General features: G+C 32.9%; 1 protein-coding gene and 1 pseudogene across 2 annotated transcripts; one reads left to right on the forward strand and one right to left on the reverse strand.

The window, feature by feature from the left end:
• Positions 1–7569: 7569 nt before the first annotated feature.
• Positions 7570–8927, forward strand: LOC125224250 (protein RGF1 INDUCIBLE TRANSCRIPTION FACTOR 1-like). 2 transcript variants are annotated; one of them, XM_048127617.2, is made up of 4 exons: positions 7570–7758; positions 7917–8099; positions 8189–8404; positions 8606–8927. In XM_048127617.2, the coding sequence occupies exons 2-4, from the start codon at positions 7926–7928 to the stop codon at positions 8795–8797; spliced, it is 582 nt and encodes a 193-aa protein (XP_047983574.1). In that variant the 5' UTR covers positions 7570–7758; positions 7917–7925; the 3' UTR covers positions 8798–8927. The 2 variants fall into 2 exon arrangements, with proteins under 2 accessions (XP_047983574.1, XP_047983573.1); XM_048127616.2 differs by having other exon boundaries at positions 7572–7846.
• Positions 8928–13170: 4243 nt separating this feature from the next.
• LOC148933493 (uncharacterized) lies at positions 13171–14887 on the reverse strand (annotated as a pseudogene).
• Positions 14888–19125: the final 4238 nt, after the last annotated feature.

The following is a 19125-nucleotide window of genomic DNA, read 5'->3' on the forward strand; positions in this document are numbered from 1 at the left end:
AGAATTACCAAAAGTCATATATTCAAGCTTATGTTCTTTTTTGTTTGGAGATTATTATTTCTAGCAACGTATAAACACACAGATGGTAATCCTCCAAGTGCAAGGTTTGCTCATACTTTCACATCTTGGAGGAGGAACCAAATCATTGTTGTTGGGGGCCAAGACTCTGCAAATAAGTACACACACTTGATACATGTATATTGAGGATCCTTTGTTGACAGTCAATTAACAATCAGAGTAGATTCTTATAAAATTATGTTTGGTAATTAAATTTACACTTTTATGATTATATTTCCTCTTTGAACAATAGATCATTATATTTGGTCCGAGCTGGACACTTTTGGCCAACTTTTATCACCTCGTGTTGGGCACACATCAATTTGTTTAGGAAATAGGTTGTTTGTCTTTGGTGGTTTCTCAGATCATTGGAACTTTTATGATGTTTTTCATATTCTTGAAATTGCAAACCATCTTCAGGAGTAAGTTTGATTGAACAAGTTTTAGAGCATATGAATAATGTTTTGATTTTTATTAGTGGTCGGAGATACCCTGATCCATTGAATGAAGTCTCTTACCTACTAATCGGTACTACTTTCTCATCTTTAATTATCTTATGTGGTATTTATTCACTACGTGTTTATTAACTCATAAGTCACTAGGTATAGTAGATGGAGCAGATGAAATAATACAAACCCATGGTAGATGGGATGGTAACATTTTCTCATACTGAGGCTATTGATTTTTTTTTTTTTTTTTGGAACGGTATTCATTTGTGACCTATTTTAATTTGTTTAAACTTTAAACCACTTCTGATCGAAAGCACCTTCGATGGGTTATCATACATAATGGAGTTTGAATTGTCAAAGGATATAACTTTGTTAAACTAAGAGGATATGTTTGGGAGAACCATTTGAACGTATCATTTCGAAAAACTGCTGGTGGAATGATTGAAATGGATCCCATATATGTTTTTGACTTTTAGATGCATTAGGTAAATTGTTTTTCTTCATCTTGGTCTTTTGTGATTCCTAGGATAAGAGTCATGTTCTATTTCTAAGAAGTTTTTTTCTTTTGCAGGCTGACATGCTTGACAGGGTTAAACGTTAAGAATTTTGTTGGTAAAAAAATACCTAATTCAATATATTGTAGTACTATTTTTAATTCTCGTGGAGTTTTCTTGTTGAAAATACTTATTCCGTACACGGTGGTTCCATTACTAATTATCATGGAGTTTAATCATAGTACTATATTTAATGTAAATTTTAAAGTGATGATAATTATATTTATAGTCGGCCACCGAAATACGCATGCCAGATCCGCAAACAGTAGTCGGCCACGACTTCTAGGATTATCGAGGGATGTCTGCCTTTGAATCCAATAGTGAACTGGCCTTTCCACGCCACCGGGCAGTTTCTCCATTTCCAGTGCATGCAATCAATGCTGCCCATCATCCCTGAGAAACCGTGCACTGAACCGTGCATATCTAGCAGTCTCTGGGAGTCTTCGAAGGTTGGCTTCCGTAGATACTCCGGACTGAATTTTCCCGGATGCACTTACAAAACCGCAATGAAAATATAATAAATAATAAACTTGAAATTGTACAAAAAATCCTCACTTTCTTAAGTATTGCACCAAACCTCTCGTGTAAACTTCACGGAAAAGTTGCTTCAATACTAACGCCCTGAGGGAAAAAAAAAAGACTATAATTAATGATTTTATATACTTATTTGCATACAAACATAAAACAATATGCATTAAACAACATATCGCACGGTAATGAAAAACACACTATAAACTAAGGACATTGGTTTGGCTCCATGAGCGGTAGCTTCATAAACATGAATGCAATGAACTTTGATGACCGAATAAGTTGTGGAAGGATTTAGATCATTGAGCAAGGTGTGAAATTGTTTCTTGATGTCGACCTTTCCTCCTCTGGTATGAACTAAAATGTCAAACTTGAGTTTGACAAGGTGAGTAGGAATATGTAGATAGTAAACTGTTTGATTTTGGTATCGACCCGAACACCGTGAATTTCAATTATCGGTCGACCGATTTCAGTTTGATTCTCGGTTAACCGAATAACCAAAAACTGTTTACCCACCCCCAATAGGAATCACAACAACGTACCCTATTGACATTAGATGAGTGTCGCAGTAAAAGCTCTTTAGTCGTCCGCTGCTCCACAACATTCTGCCCCAAACCCCATAAAAATTCAAAAAAATAGAGAGAGAAAAGAAATACATACTCCCTTTGTCCCAAGTTAGTTGAGTCGTATTCCATTTTGGGTTGTCTCAAGTTACTTGACTCATTTTTTTTTTGGCTAAAAACAATACATTGAATCACACCCACTTTATTCTTTTTTTTTTTTTTAATTTTAGTCTCTCTTACTTTATTCTCTCATCTACTCCCTCCGTCCTAAGGAAGATGACTCATTCCTTGGGTGGCACGAGATATTATATAACTTTATTTTGTGTGTTAAGTGGTGACAATAAAGTAAGAGAGAGTGAATAAAAGGGAAAATATGTCATCTTCAATTGGTCATCTCTCTTACTTATTTAACTCACTAAACACAAATTTCTCAAATCCTCATGCTGAAAAGAAACGCCTCAAGTAACATGGGACGGAGGGTAATTGAAGTATAGTTAGTGGTAAATGAGACTCACCACGTAAAAGATTTATTAGAAAAACATAAGAGTACCAAATATAGACATAGTTAATTTTGTGGGAAAAGAAAAGAAAAGAAAAAGACTATCTATAACGAAGTCACGAAGTGAGTATAGTAATATAAAGTGTTTTTAATTTCTTATTTTTTGTTGAACTTTATATTTTACTTTTTATTTTAAACTTAATTAATGTATTGAGCATTTGCTAATTTAGGTATTTATTTTGTGCTATGGAATAGGCTTAGTAATGACATTGTATAATAGTAATAAATTTGTTAATTAAGGATTCTTTATTGATTTATTTATTTTAGTTTTATTTAAATTTTAAAAATTAGTATTATTTTACTTTTATGTTAAAAATTAGTCTTATTTCTTTTTTCTCCATTCACATAATTAATGTTTGTCTATTTGTAATAAGTTTATTCTCTCTAGTTAGTTTCATTCTATGTTAATAACATTTCAACCATTTTTTTTCTCTACCGTTATTTTACTTTACCAATTTTTGCAATAAAACTCATGTTATTTACAACAACGACTATTTTTTTGATGGCGGTATTACAATATTTATCATTTAGGTGAAGTTCGATTGTCATGATTCATTATCATATGATTATCAAGGATAGTGATACAATGCAAATTTTAAATATTGTACAAACACCAAACTATGATCTGGACCGTTAGTAAATGTCAATAGATAACAAAATAACAGTAAAAAAAATGTTAACACAACATCAATCATTGACATTGTATTGACATTTTTTTTTGCTATTATTTGTCATATGTTGACATTTTCTGACAGTCCAGATCATAGCTCGAAGCTTGTTCGATATTTAGAATTTGCATTTGATTAAATCTCTGATTATCAATATAGGATTATGTTGTGAGATTATTTTAGTTAGTAGTAATTATTAGTATATGATTATCTATCTGGATTTAAATTATGAGATTCAATTTTATAAATTAACTATAATACATAATTAATCATAAGATATAATTTTGTCGAATCTACTCTTTAATATCACTAATTATGACCGTTTTTTCCTAATGGCAAAGGTTTCTTTATATTTTTGTTTTGATTGCCGGGAAAATACGAGGGGTTGTTTAAAGGTGGAATATTGGTGAACATGTACTTTGTTAAAAAAGATTAGTCTGGTTGTTGATTCGGCCCAATCTTATTTAGCCTGCAAAAGGGCCCAAAGTGGCTCACAGTCAATTTGCAAAGTCGACGATTAAGTAAGTGATTTAAATCCAACATTATTAGAAAATTCTCTGAATTATGCATATGTTACTTATCCAACACAATATGTTGATTGATTAATGATTTCATTTCTCGTATACTTGGCAATAGAATTGAATATATCTCACCACAAGATCCTAGTGTTTTTTAGTATAATACCACCACATTCTTAGAAATCTTGACCAAATTTACTACTCCTTATTTATAGTCACATAATATTTCTAGAAATTATGCTATAATAAAAGAAGGGACACGTCCCATTCATCATTTTTTCTATGATCATTGGTCATAGACCCATAGGACCAATCATGAACAACATTTCAATGATTGTTGATCAAATAATTACTTATTGTTTTGTTGTTAAGGATCTTATATAAAAGATAAAATGTCTCTATAGCACGAAGTTTGGATTATTAAACTTAACTAATTATTGTGGAATAATTAAAGTTAACATGTAGTTAGGCACTAATTCCGAGTGTACATTGTCGCATCACGCATGTTCCCATATGTTTGTCAGTATCGCTCCCTTGCTAATCACATAAAGTAGTTGTTGCACATACAGTACATATTATTGAATAGTCATCTTGTTTAGGAGTTTGAATAATTTAAACTAATTTTTACTTAGTGGAGTACTAGCTATTTTCACATAGTTCCGACCCAGCAATAATTAAACTCTTTTTTCTATTTTTTTTATTGTGTAAATGATTTTTCCTTTTATGACGGAAACATCATGTATACATATACCACCTACATATATCTCTCACTATTAATTTTCAGGTATTTTTGAGTTACTACTATACTAATATCAAATTTTGTGAATAAAGATATCACCATAGGTTTCGTTAAAATGACAACACCTCTTAAAATGACACTGTGAACACTACATATCCAGCAATATTATAAACGCTACACAACAATATTATAAACTCTACACAACGATCTATAGATTGATGTATATAGCGTGTTGGATATTGCTTGCCGAGATTTTTGCACTTGAGCATTTTTTTATTACTATATGACAGCTTATTATTCGTCCACGTGTACAAAGGATTAGCTATGAATGGTGGTATGATGTTATTTTAAGAGTTGTTATCATTTTAACGCACCCCTATCACCATAAGTACCTCTTACTTATCACATCAAATACACTAAACATGCAACTAAACATTCTTGACAATAAAGCACAATTTAGAATATAAAAATATTGTGAGGCATGATTCATTTTATTCTTTAAAATTAAATACTCCCTCCGTCCCACTTTAGGAGTCCCAGTTTATTACTTTTTGATGTCTCACTTTAAGAGTCCCGGTTGGAATATTCTATAATTGGTAATAGGCCTCACATTCCACTCACCTTTTTACACTCAATTTTTATTATAAAATTAATATATAAAAGTAGGACCCACATTCCATTAACTTTTGTCACCAACTTTCTCTTATATTTCTTAAAACCCGTGCCAAACTCAATCGGGACTCCTAAAGTGGGACGGAGGGAGTAAGTATTACTATTATTATGTGTGCTTGCCATTTTTAATATTTCATATATTTTCTTCCTCAGCGAGATCTAATTAAGTACCCTATTAGATTCACAATTCATTATATGATGAAACAAGTAAATGTGCGCGTGATTCATAATTTAATTTGTATATATGCGGTTGCATGTCTTAAAGTCAGAATTCAAAATCTTCATTTAATATAACACAATTCTATACTTATACTAAGTTAGTGTTTAAATTTTAATAACATACTAGTACTACTTATTATTAGAGGTCAATTAATGATCGACTGGGAACGATTAGATTTTTTCTGAAGAAAAATGATTGATAGTTAAGAAGTTGATTTCACGCACATAAACATTTGTAATTTATCATGGTAGCATAGTAAACTTATGTCTATTTAGTTTGATATATTATGGATAATAAGAAATGATATACCACTACAAATATTGTATTACAATGAACAAACAAAATATGTATTGAGAAGTATGTATGTACTAGTAGTGGCATAATAAGACATGATGTTTGATTAATTAATTCACACATTAGGCATAATGAGGAGTGAAGATAACTATAATTGAAGATTGAAGAGTGCTATGTATTCTCTATTTGTTTATACTATATTGTCAATCCCAATGGTCTTAGTTTTGTGCCAAACTTGATAGTGCCGGCAACAATAAAGATGTATTCTTTCCTGCTCATATCTTCATACTTGTTTCTTGAATTCAACCAGTTATAGATTCCCATTCTTCTTTTTTCGTTTTCATCTTTAGCCTGATATGTGTGCGAAATATATAATTGATGGCTTTGCATCTTCTCTTATAACAAAGCTTTCATGAATTATCTTATGCACATTAAATCTATAATTCATAAAATTAAATATTTTTTACATTAATCAACATCATTTTTCTTAATATGAACGAGCTTTTTAATTTAGTACGTAAATCCAATCAATGGCCACACAACTTGGAACCATGATTCATTAATATGGAACAATAGTGAGGCAAATTACTGGAAACAAAATGATGATTTTGTCATTATTAGATTTCATAACATTCAAAATTTTGCGTGGAAAATGAACGTTTTCTTATTAGATCACAAAAAATGGTAGATCATGTATATTAAAGCAAAAACTTGATTAATTATATCAACAGGGTTATTAACCTTTGATTTTATAAAAAATTGTATGTCACACGTACGTAACTGAATGAATATTTGAAAAATTTGGAGCATTAGTCTGAATACGAAACATCGTCGGACCATCCGATCGTCTGTTTATAATTTGGGGGAAGTCACCTTTCAGTGCCTTTATTTGATTAATCACGGTCGTTATTTTTAATTATACCGGTTCTTATGTAAAAAAAGAAAATAGAGTCAATTTAACTATCTTAGGCAATCCTCGTAGATAAGTTTTGTCAATGCAGTAGCCACCCCAAGAGTGCTTTTATCCCTATTTTGGAGAGTTTTGAGCCCTTGATGACATGGCAAAAGGGTAGGTATAATCACTTGATAAAATCAATATTCATATAATTTTTTTAATTTATTAAAAACTCTATATGCCCCTGGAAAGTATTCGTAATATTTGATGTAGTCTAGAAACCACACAAAAAATGGGTATCGAAAGTAGGTAAATACTCCTTCGAATATTAATGTTCATTGTATAAATAACTAAATTCCAACTATATCCATCTCAATTGTGTATATTAATATCGACACAATACATTATCATCGTTTAATTGAAATAATATCTTCTAACAATTTTATAAATAATCATTGATTGATATGTACATATAGTAAGATATATACTGGTCTTTAATTTGAAGAAAAACTATTTGACGAAGTGAATATATTAATTTAATTTACGTATAACATCTAAATTTGAAGGTGATTCATCTCCAACGAAATTGATCCAAAAAAGAAGAGGCGGATATGAATATCTTGGTGACAGTGAAATTAGGAAATTAATAAAAAAAAAAAGAATTTGGTAGTTTAATTAGCTTACGTTGGATTATAAATCTTGATTCGGACGTGACATCCTGCCTAAATCTCATGCCCATTATTAGTGAAGCGTGAAATATGGGAAGTGTCAAGGGTATTTTGGAGAATTCAAATACTGCAAGCCCTTTTGTAGCGTGGGGTGTAGCCGCACCTTCATGTCTACGTAGAAACAATATTGTTAGCGTAAGCGCCAAACCCTTGTCTCTCTCTCTTTCATCTCATCCAACGGCCCACCGAAATCCTGAGCCACCCCTTCTGATCCTAACCGCTCCATCTTTAATTTCATCATAATTTAGGCTTTTTGTCCCTTCCTTCGCTTAGGTGTAGTTTTGTTGTTGATTTTTAAGTTGCTGGTTGTTTAGGTTAGGCCTTCTCCCTCCCCTCTCTCTCCTCTCTTCTCTTCTTCTTCTTCTTCTTCTTCATCATTGGAGGAATCCATATTTGATTATGGTAATGCCTGTGTATAATTGTATTCACTTTAATTAAAGTTTTGGTTAATTAATTGATTGGGTTGTGGCAGGGTACAACAATGCAGGTTCCTCCGTGGCTGGAGAGGCTCTTAAACACATCTTTCTTCAACAACTGCCGCATCCACGGCGACGCGGCCCGCGGCGAATGCAACATGTATTGCTTGGACTGCAATGCCGACGCCTTCTGCTACTACTGCCGCTCCTCCAAACACAAAGACCATCAAGTAATTCAGGTGAATTCATTATTTTCCACGGACATTATGAATTTGGTTGAATGTTAGTAACACTGATGACAATGATGGAAATTCGAACAATGTTGTAGATACGGAGATCTTCGTACCACGATGTGGTGAGGGTTTCGGAGATTCAGAAGGTTTTGGACATAAGCGGAGTTCAGACATATGTAATAAACAGCGCAAGGGTTTTGTTCCTCAACGAGAGGCCTCAGCCGAAAGGCGGCAAGGCCGTCTCTCATCTCTGCCAAATCTGCGGGAGAAGCCTCTTGGACACATTCCTCTTCTGCTCTTTGGGATGCAAGGTCAGCACCTTCTCCCTCTAAATCCCAATTGCCAATTCCGCCATTGATAAAGAATGAACGATGATGATCATCATCTCCATCCTTTTCATTGCATAACCAACTCATTCCAGTCAATGTCATCTTTTTTTTTGTTATCTAATGCGTGTTTCATTATCATCATCATTTATCTAATACTACTAGTATTGATGTATTTGTATATAGGTTGTAGGGATAAAGGGAAATGGGTTAATTAGCGAAGGAACATCGACATCGGCATCGGCATCATACATGGAGAGAGATGAAGAGGGGGAATTGCGTGAGGGGTCACAACAAGACATATACCCGCCCACGCCCCCTCCACCTTCAAGATCAAGAAGAAAAGGCATTCCTCAAAGGGCTCCTTTTAGGTCATAATTCTTTCTTTTTGCCTAATACTTTTCTTCAAATTTAAATTAAGGCTCATAATTTACTCCTAAATACAACTCACATTTTGGGGTCCTTGTCCCAAAAAGAAGCAATTATAGGTAGCAATTTTTAATTCAAATTGGGGGATTCTTTCTTTCCTTGGGTGGGTGGTGGGTAGGGGTCCCAACTCAACAAAAAACAAAATCTGTTGAGGATGGAAAACATCAATAATGCAAAAGAATTGTTATTGAAATTTGTTTGCAAGACAAGGGTGTACATTAATTATTGTAATTAATAAAGAAAATTATAAAAAGTACAGTTGGCCACTTCTTGCTGAGTCCGTCACGGCCCGTTTCATAGTTTTCATGGGGCCATCAATCAACCCACATGCTCCATGTATACCTTTTTATTTTATTTTTATTAACATTATAACATGTAATGCGCCAAATCACATTAATTCGGTTTGAATATGATGCTCTCTTCTTTTCTTAATGCTATCTAATTTAATCTCACAAACTAAAACTAAGATTATATCAAAATGGGTTGTCAGCCGAACAATTAGGATTCAGGTTCAGTCGTATACATCTTGATTAGATTATAAATGTTTATTAATAAAAAATGACTATAAATGTTTATTAATAAAAAAGGACTTTTGAGTGATCGATTAGATTATTGATTCAACAAGTAGCTAGAGCGAAGTTTCCTTTCCTCGTGGTTTGAAGCAATGGATATTCTCGGCAACTAATTTACTATAACCAGTTAATTACTCCCTCCATCCGTGAATAAGAGTCTCATATTTTTCTGGCACGGGTTTTAAGAAATGTAAAAAAAATGAGTGGAAGAAAGTTAGTGGAATAAATGTTATATATTAGTTTTAAATGCTATGTGAAATGAATGAGATAGTGGAATGTGGGAGTCTTTTTACCATTTATAATAATTATGAATCGAGACTCTTATTCGCGGATAGAGAGAGATTATTACTAATCTATAAGTAGCTTTCAAAAATTCAAATGTTTTAAATTTTTAATCTCACTAGGTAATGGAGTCCACCCTCTGAATATAAATTCATACTATAGGCCAACAAGTAAAATATGGATTGGTCAGTTTGTGCAACATAGGGCTTAAATGGTTCATCTTATAGACATGCGTGGAGTAATATTTAATGGAACAAATGCACCTTCACTCGTCAACAAATTGGTCTCCCTACAAATCAATTAAATACTACCACAAGTACTAGTACTAGTACTAGCTATAAGTTTTTGACTATATAACTCAAGCGTGCAGATATCAAATTGACTGGACTAGTCTACAATATCTGGCGCATTCAATTGCTATACCTGACTACTTATAGAACACATCTACTATTGAGTAATGCAATTGTATAAGGTGTTAGAATAATTCATATCCAATTCCAATTAGTTTGAGGACTTTTTGAGAGTGATTTTAAAACACATACGTGCAGACTTGACCAAAGCGGACAATATCAAACTATTGTTGCAGTCGACAATCCAAACAAGTGGTATTAGAGCCCAGGTTACATGGGTCAGGCACATTATGACCAAAGGGTTGGGCCTGGATGACTCAACTTCGAGTCTGGCCCGTAATGTCTCGATATGTTGACTGCGTCTGTCTGTTCCTGATGTGGTCTCAATTTGAGGGGGAGGTTTGTTTAGTACAAACATATCCCAACACCGGGTGTTTGAGGGAAGTTGGAAGATGTATATAATTTCTGTCCAGTCCCAAGTTTGTTGAGTACAAACTTATCCCACATCAAGTGTTTGAGGAAATGAAAGGCGTATATAATTTCTATTCAACTCCAACTAGTTCTGAGAGTGACCCAAAAACAAATCCGTATGAGCTTGACCGAAAACAGACAATATCAAACTATTGTTGGGTAAATAATTAAGGGTGGCGATGCAAGTGGAAGTTTGGTTCTTTAATAACCGATACATTTGGACCATGTTATTGTAAAATTGTTGTTATCAAAATCATGCTATCATATTAACTACTCCTCTTTTTAGTTAACTTAAGTTGATGGATAGCAATAGCATTGATCCTCTATTATATTTTTCAAACGAACGGATTGACTGGAAAATAGAAAGATTAGTATGTAGACATAATATTTGAATTATATGAAAAATAATTAGTTTCACAGTTTGTTTAGGTATAAAACTTGACTAGCAAATTAAGCAATCATTTTATTAAATGGGCTAAAGTTGTGTTAGTTGTGATGCAATAAAGGTTATATAGTTGGATATAGAAAAGGTAGGCCCAATATTAGCAGGCTCAAACAACAAAAATAAAATGTGCATAATTTCTACGGTTTGGTATGCGCGCATTTTGAAAAAAAAAAGAATACTACTCTATTAGGTTTCCTAAATACTCACTTCATATTAGTAAAATCGTTTAATAGCATCGTTATTTAACCATAAATAATTGTGCGGGTAAACAAAAGCTCATTCCAAACATTTGTTTCGTTTCTTGATTATGAAGAACTGGCCGTCGGTGACTGGAAATGGTAAGATCGAATTCGTCACCAATTGTATGTATGCTGCCAAAATATGTAGAACGGTTGTTTTTTATACTTATACGATGGATACATCTTCTTGTTAGGTTCCGTCCACGACACCAAGGCATCCCTTCAAATATGATAATATGAGATACAAGTCAATTTTTTTCATCAATCCAACAAAATGCTACAACTCGCTGATAGTAGGCTATTTATTTAAATCACATTCATATAACACTAAAATAATAAAACCATGAACCACTACTGAGGATCCAATCACTCATTGGACATAACCTCTGGTTTAACTAGGAGTAGGGAGTGTAGACGTAGTTGGAGACGGTGTCAAGACTTCAAAAAGTTGAATCCAACTATACGATTAGTGTTTTGGTGAGCTAGTATGCTGATATATATTACTATACGTTCTTCAACGAAAACTTATTCCATCGTTCAATCCATCAAGATCTTGATTCGGCGTATTTCGACTGTGCAATATGAAGATATGATTTTCTGTGGTTGTACGTAATCCACAAAGTGGAAATATTTGGATTGTACGTAATCCTAACAAGTATAGTACGTAATCCACAAACTTATTCTCACTATTCAAACTCCTAACAAGTATAGTACGTAATCCACAAAGTGGAAATATTTGAATTGTTAACTCAGCTTGAGTTTTGAGGGTTTTTTTGGTAATACCGTCACTCTTTAGATTGAGTTTAGATTTAGAAATTACGCCCTTGAGCTCCACAATTTAGGTGTGGGAACTATTAATCCTAGACATAAGTAAAAAGGAAAACTAGTAAACTGAACTAATATAGGCAATCAATATCTAGACATACACTTGGATCAAGACTTTACTTCCTAATTAAGGCTTAGATTTGACTAACCTCTCGAAGTATTAAAGCTAAAGGTTGAAATAATTAATAGCTTATAGCGATAAGGGACAAGTCTAAAAAGTAGAAGTAAAACAAGAGATAAACTTAAAAAAGCAAAAGTATAACGATCAAGAGAGAAGAATTGAGCAAATAAATCAGATCCTAATTACCAAAACTAGAAATTAAAGTAGGGTACAAAAGATTCTAAAAGGCAAATGGAGTATGAATTTCAGGGTATAAAATATTACTGGTACACTCCCTCCGTTCATAAAAATAGATAAAATTGTAAACAATATATACGAGTTTTAATGAAATTGGTAAAATAAGAGAGAGTGAGAGAAAATGTGCATGGTGGAATTAGTATTAGTCACTACAAAAATCTCGCGATTTAGCAACGGAAAATTCCGCTGCTAAATGACTAAATTCCTTTGCTAAATCATATTAGCAGCGGATTAGTAGCGGATATTGTCCGCCGCTAAAGACCTCGCTGCCAAATCACTTGTAGCGTACAAAGTCCGCTACTAAGACCTAGCAACGGATTTCCAACAGACGAAATCCGCTACTAAATGTTGAAATCAAAACAGAAACGAAAATGAATCAAGTTTAGCAACAGATATATTCGTTGCTAGTACTAGCGGATCAGTAGTAGAATTTCATTAGTAAGAGATTAGCAACGGATATATTCCGCTACTGTAGTTTTTTTATTTATTTATTTATATTTTACTTCAGTTGCTATTCCGTTGCTAACTTTAAATTTATATTACGGATCAATTATTTTATTGTTTGCCCAGTTTCGACAACCTGTTTACTACAAACCAACATCTCAACAAATAAATAACAACAATTCTTTGTAGCAAAAAATAATAATAGATAAACTAATAAGTATTTTTCAAATTACATAAAGTTCGATATTGTCATAACTTTAAAATATAGATAATAATGAATCTCAAAAAGGTCAAACTCATAATTCTTCACAATCATGACTAGAGACTGAACAACTGAATAACTCGAGTTATGGGACTGTTGGGACATGAACTGCGCCTTGGCTTCTCCCTCAAACGACATCCTAAAACTATCAACATTCTGTGGTTGGTGATTTGATCTCCCGGGCTTGTCCATACTACGCCTTGGCTTCTCCCTCCTGTCGCTGCTCTTCCTCGGAGCATCAAAAATATCTATGCTCTTCCTCGTGCTCGTTCCGTGCTATGGAGATCGCTCCACTGTTGCCACAAACTTCTTGAGATGTTTGATGTATTCAGTGGTCCCTCCTTTGATCCACAATGGCTCGTATTTCTCTTTGCAGAGTTCTCACAACTGATCACTGTGTGAAAGGTTAACCACTTTATCTGCAGTTCCTTGACAACAAACCATCACAAGATCATTTATGTTGCAAAGAAACACTTAAATGGGGGGTATAAACTAGACTCTAGCATGCAATTCATGAAAACTAGTACACAGCATAGTACATTCATAACAAATAGGCAAGGAAGACTTGAGAAATATTGAGTTACGTCAAAATAAGCAAGAAGCATCCAACACAGATATAGTATTAATACCTCATCTTCAACATAAGAGTTTCTAAAGTTACGAATAGAAAAATACTGATACTTACATGAATAATGAGGACAGTTGATTTAGCAGGATGGACTTTTCGATGTTCTACAACAAGAGACAACGCAACAACAATACATTAATTCAACACAATTGAAAGCAAGAAATTTGCATCTTAATTTCACATTATGGGGAAGATATAACCTTGTAGATGTCGAACCAATAAGTTTTTTTGACAAAATACATGACTCTCACACCAGAGAGTATAGGACTATGCAAAACAACAACTCGTACACTAGGCAAACAAGTTGTTGGATCTAAAGTGGGGCCACTTACCACAGATTGACTGTATAAGATAACATCTTCCTGCTTGGTGCCATAGTTCTCCTCCAAACACTTGAAAGCAGCTTCAATAACCGCATTTGTATTATGCTCACTGGGCTACAAACAAAAACCAACATAACCATCTTTTTCACAGTTACAGTATATGCTCCAAGAGAAAGATCCAACAAAAAGCATCAGATCTAGCACTCACTGTCCCAGTCGACTGCCCATATCCAGAGTAGTCATACCTGATCATATTCAAAGAAGCTTCACAAAGTTATTCTTTTCTACAATATGTGACACACACCCAAACACACACTCACATGTGAATATATGAGTTCACAGATTGTACAAACTATTCTATAATTTATCACTAGATGTAGCAGTAGCAAAGCACACAATTCCTATGGTAAAAATTCAATCTCGAGAAATTTTCTTACTTTCAAAGGTTTCCAAATTATAATGATGAGCATGAACCTAGAGCACGAAACTCAGAATCCAAATAAAGTAAAAGAGTTTTAGCATAATGTGAACGGAAAATCGCATCTGCTTAATCAATTTTATATGCTTTTCTGCGAACCAAATTCATTCAAAAACTGCTAGAATTGACCGATTGAAGACGAAAAAAGCATATGTACCCAAGGAGATTGACGCACATATGAATGTTGAGCTCGATGAAGAGCTCGTACTTCTGTCCGAGTCGGCAGCATTGCCATGGGAGTAGAGAAGCGTGGAGGTAGCCATGGGTGTCGCACGTAGACCACCACAATCTCCGAGCCCTGCCGCGTGGGGAGGCGCATGACCACCACTTTCTGTTGTATAAATCCTAATGTACTCTTAGGATGGCTTTCTAAATATCATCAAAAACATCACTCTGGTTAATCAAAATCTGATATCAGTAACAAATAATAATCCTAATAAAGCAAAATTGCCAACTAAACAGAAATTACCCATTAGAATTGATCCAACATAAACTAGAACCATTTAGCCATACACGCTAGAATTGGTGCTCCTCTTTCATCCTATTCAATATATGAGGGAACACCACACCCACAAGCAAGTAACTGAACAGGCAAAATTTAGATTAGGCAAAATTAAGATGTGCACTGTGGGATATAGAGAGAGAGAGAGAGAGAGAGAGAGAGAGAGAGAACCGTGGGAGGAGAAGCAGGGACGGTCGTCAGGTGTCGAGGTAGGCGGCCGTCGATGGAGGCGGCGACGGCGTCGAGAGAGGCTGTGGCGTCGAAGCGGCGTGGGAGTTAAGGGTTGAGTCGTGCGTTGTGGTGTGTGAGTTGAGTGAAAGTAATAATCCAATTATATGGAGTACCACTTAAAAAATTTATTTGCACCCATCTTCTATCACGTAATTGACTATCAATAATTAACATAAAAAAATAATTTTAGTTGCAGCTCCAAAAAAAAATCAGATAATTAAATGACATAAAAATTATAAAAACAATATTTTAATTAAAAATTGTATATTTATTTTAATAAGTTTGAAATAATGTGAAAAATTATTATGAATTTACTATGTCACTTCTTTTGTATTGCTATTAACTAATAACAAAACTAGGGGAGTGTTATATTGCTAACTCAATGCTTAATTGTTAACTACAACTCAATAATAGCCATTAGATATTCAAATTAAAGGCCTATATCATCAACCACAAAATGTCAATACGATCAACAAAAAACGTCAATAAGGCTATAGGATTAATTCCAATAAAAATCAATAGGGGTATTAATGTCAAGTTAGTTATAACTAACTTTTAAAAGAAATCCCAACACTTTAAATTCATATAACATATATCAAATTAAAGATAATTTTATAAGGATTCCAACGATATACTACATGCATATGTTCCGACGTTAAAATTTGAAAAAAAAAATCTAGAATTTTCGTATTTTTCGTACACAGGTTAATGTCAATGCAGCTAAGATAATATGTCAATATAAAGCATATACAATGTCAATCCTAAATTTGTGTTGACATTCTCAAAGCATTGTGTTGATATTTTCGAAACACTATATTGACATTTTCATCCAAAACCCTAATTTGGCGTTTTTTTTTATCTTTTCCGATTTAATTAATAAAAACGAAAATTACACGTGGCAAATTATAGACCACACGTTTTTTAAAATCATGTGGCCTTAAATTAGTTGTAGTTAGCAATTGATCACTCCCCAACAAAACTAATACATAAATAATTCAATTAAATTTAAAATTTAGGGATATTATGTACGAATACAGTTTATGTACATTTATATTTATTTGGATAACGATAAACATACATAAATTGTACATACATTGTCGAACATTTTCAACATTATACATTGAAATAAAATTTAAAAATATGAAGTAAATTAAAATAAATTACATACTAATCATTCTATAATAATTTAAGAAAATATTAAATTTGAAATTAAATATCTTCAAATTTAAAAAAAAAATATTGTTTTAATTAAAAATTGTACTCCTTCTGTTCCATGATAGTTGAGTCATTTTTATACTTTAGTATGCTCCAAGGGCTATCAGATCGTGCGTGTTGGGTCGTTATCGTGTCAACCCATTATCGACACAACCCAATCGTGTCCAAGCTCAACCCAACCCGAAATCATCGGGTTCTTATGTGTCCCAACCCAGCGGGTTCGTGCGTATTATCATGTACAAATAAAAAAGTCAACTCTCTGTTAATGATAGTAAGTTAGCTTGACACAATACGATAACGACTAAAACATGATGTTATTATACGATATAAACTTGATATTACATGATAAAATAAAAAAATACCAAATTAAAATAATTATTTTCTTAATCAAAATAATGAAATTAAATTATAGTAATATTAAATCTATATAATAAAATTAAATAATTAAAAATATTATTTTTTAATAAAATCTAAGCATAATATTTTCTTAAAATTTATAGAAAAATTAATTAATATTTTTAATTAATAAAATGAAAGTATAATATTTTTTAATTAATTAAAATTAAAGTATAATATTTTTAATCAACAAAAATAACTAGAAATTAAAGTTTAATAATTTTTTAATTAATAAAAATAATTTTTTTTCTTAACGTGTAACCCAAACCCGACCCAAACACGACCCGACCCAACCCGTTATCTTCGTGTTCTTATTGGGTCGACCCTATAAGGACCCAAATCCTGAACGTGCGTGTTCGTGTCGTGTTAATTTCGTGCGGGTCCGTGTCGTCGTATCGTGTCGTATCAAAAATTGTCTGCCATCCATAGTAGAGTAATTTTTCTTTTTAGCAAAAAGCAACATATTTTTCGTCTTCTATTTTATTCCCTCTCTTACTTTATTCTCTCTGCATTTTCTCTTTCCAATTTTATCATCTTTTCATTTAATATATTTAATATTTATTTTTTATTAATCTTTGTGCAAAAAAAAATGACTCAACTACTGCGAAATGGAGGGATTATATTTATTTTGGATCAAACTCAAAATAACGTGAGAATTTGTTTAAAATTTCCTATATCATATTTTTTGTATTGCTATTAACTAATAACAAAATTAAATAAAAAATACTGCGAAATGGAGGGATTATATTTATTTTGGATCAAACTCAAAATCACGTGAGAATTTGTTTAAAATTTCCTATATCATATTTTTTGTATTGCTATTAACTAATGACAAAATTAAATAAAAAATAATAAGTAAAATTCTAGCCGCAGAATAGTAACGGACATTTTTATTCCGCTATTAACTACTAACGGATACGAATCCGTTGCTAAATTTATTTATTTTTATAATTTCTTTTGTTTAATTTTGTAATAATTAATAGTAGCGGATATATCTGCTACTATTTGCTAGCGAATATGAATCCGTCGCTATATTTATTTAATTTTGTAATTTAGATTTTTATTAATAAAGAAATAATTATTAGTAGCGGATATGCCTCCTACTAATTACTAGCGGACTGGATCCGTTACTAAATTCGTCCCTAAATATGGCGCACTATTATGCCGCCAAATGAAAATCTGCTACAAATTCCCTTACTAACTTTTGCAACGGATATTTCGTTACAAATCCGCTACTAATAGTGACGGATGTTTATCCGCTGCTAAATTCCACTCCTAAATCGCGAGATTTTTGTAGTGAGTGGAGTGTGAATCGTGATGTCCACATTTAGAATGACGTATAAGGTTAATATTTGTTTACCTTTCCATTTTTAGAACTAGTGTAATTTTAGTGGACGACTAGGCCTGAAAATTTAATCTGCGGGTTTCGGGTATTCCCGACCGAGTCCCAATACCCGACGGGTTTTGGGTACTCGAAACCCGAAATTATAGGTTCGGGTATGGGTTTGGGTAGTTAATGTTAGGATTCTTCGGGTTTAGGGTACCCGAAACCCGTATTAGGGTACCCGACTAATACCCGATTAAACCCGATTAATTATGTATTTGTGAAAAATATTTTGGGTTATAAAGTTCTTAGTTTACTATTTGGATTATGTTTGGTTGCTTTGACATTATTTAGATTATATGTTTGGTTGCTTTGATATTTCATTGTTCTATTATCTCGACTTTGTGGATTACGTACAACCAATAAATAGTATAAGTTTGTGTTATTTTAATAATTTCTATTCTCATCACAATTTAATTTATATAAAAGAATAAATTTCAAATATAATACTTCCGGGTTTATGGGTACCCGATTAGTTGGGTTCGGGTACCCGCATCGGGTATTAGGGTACCCGAATTCATATCCGGGTCGGGTATTGGGTATGATATTTTTTAGATTTCGGATTTGGGTACCCGAATTTACACCCCTATGGACGACCCAAATGTCAAAACTAGTCTATTTTTTTGTGGAAGGATGGAATATATAATTACATACAAACAATAAATACTCTAAAACAGTTTCAAAATAATACTGGTAATTATGGATCTAATCCACGGGGAGGTGGTTTGGGTGAAAAACTTCTAAAAAAGGAAGAAGAATAAAATCACCTATTAAGAGACATAGATTATGTGTTAAATAAACTCACCTAAATGAGTTAATCTCTATATCGAAAATTTAATAGTACCTCTTTTTGGATTGTTTCAACGTAGTTA

The sequence above is a fragment of the Salvia hispanica genome, chromosome 1 (genome assembly GCF_029641045.1).
Source record: "Salvia hispanica isolate PSC_SH4W2 chromosome 1, Shi_PSC_v1, whole genome shotgun sequence".
In the NCBI taxonomy this organism is placed as follows: domain Eukaryota; kingdom Viridiplantae; phylum Streptophyta; class Magnoliopsida; order Lamiales; family Lamiaceae; genus Salvia; species Salvia hispanica.

Coding starts and splice junctions, on each gene's coding strand:
- LOC125224250 (XM_048127616.2), top strand. Junction 8,100..8,188: donor AAGACCATCAAGTAATTCAG/GTGAATTCATTA, acceptor ACAATGTTGTAG/ATACGGAGATCTTCGTACCA. Junction 8,405..8,605: donor TCTGCTCTTTGGGATGCAAG/GTCAGCACCTTC, acceptor ATTTGTATATAG/GTTGTAGGGATAAAGGGAAA.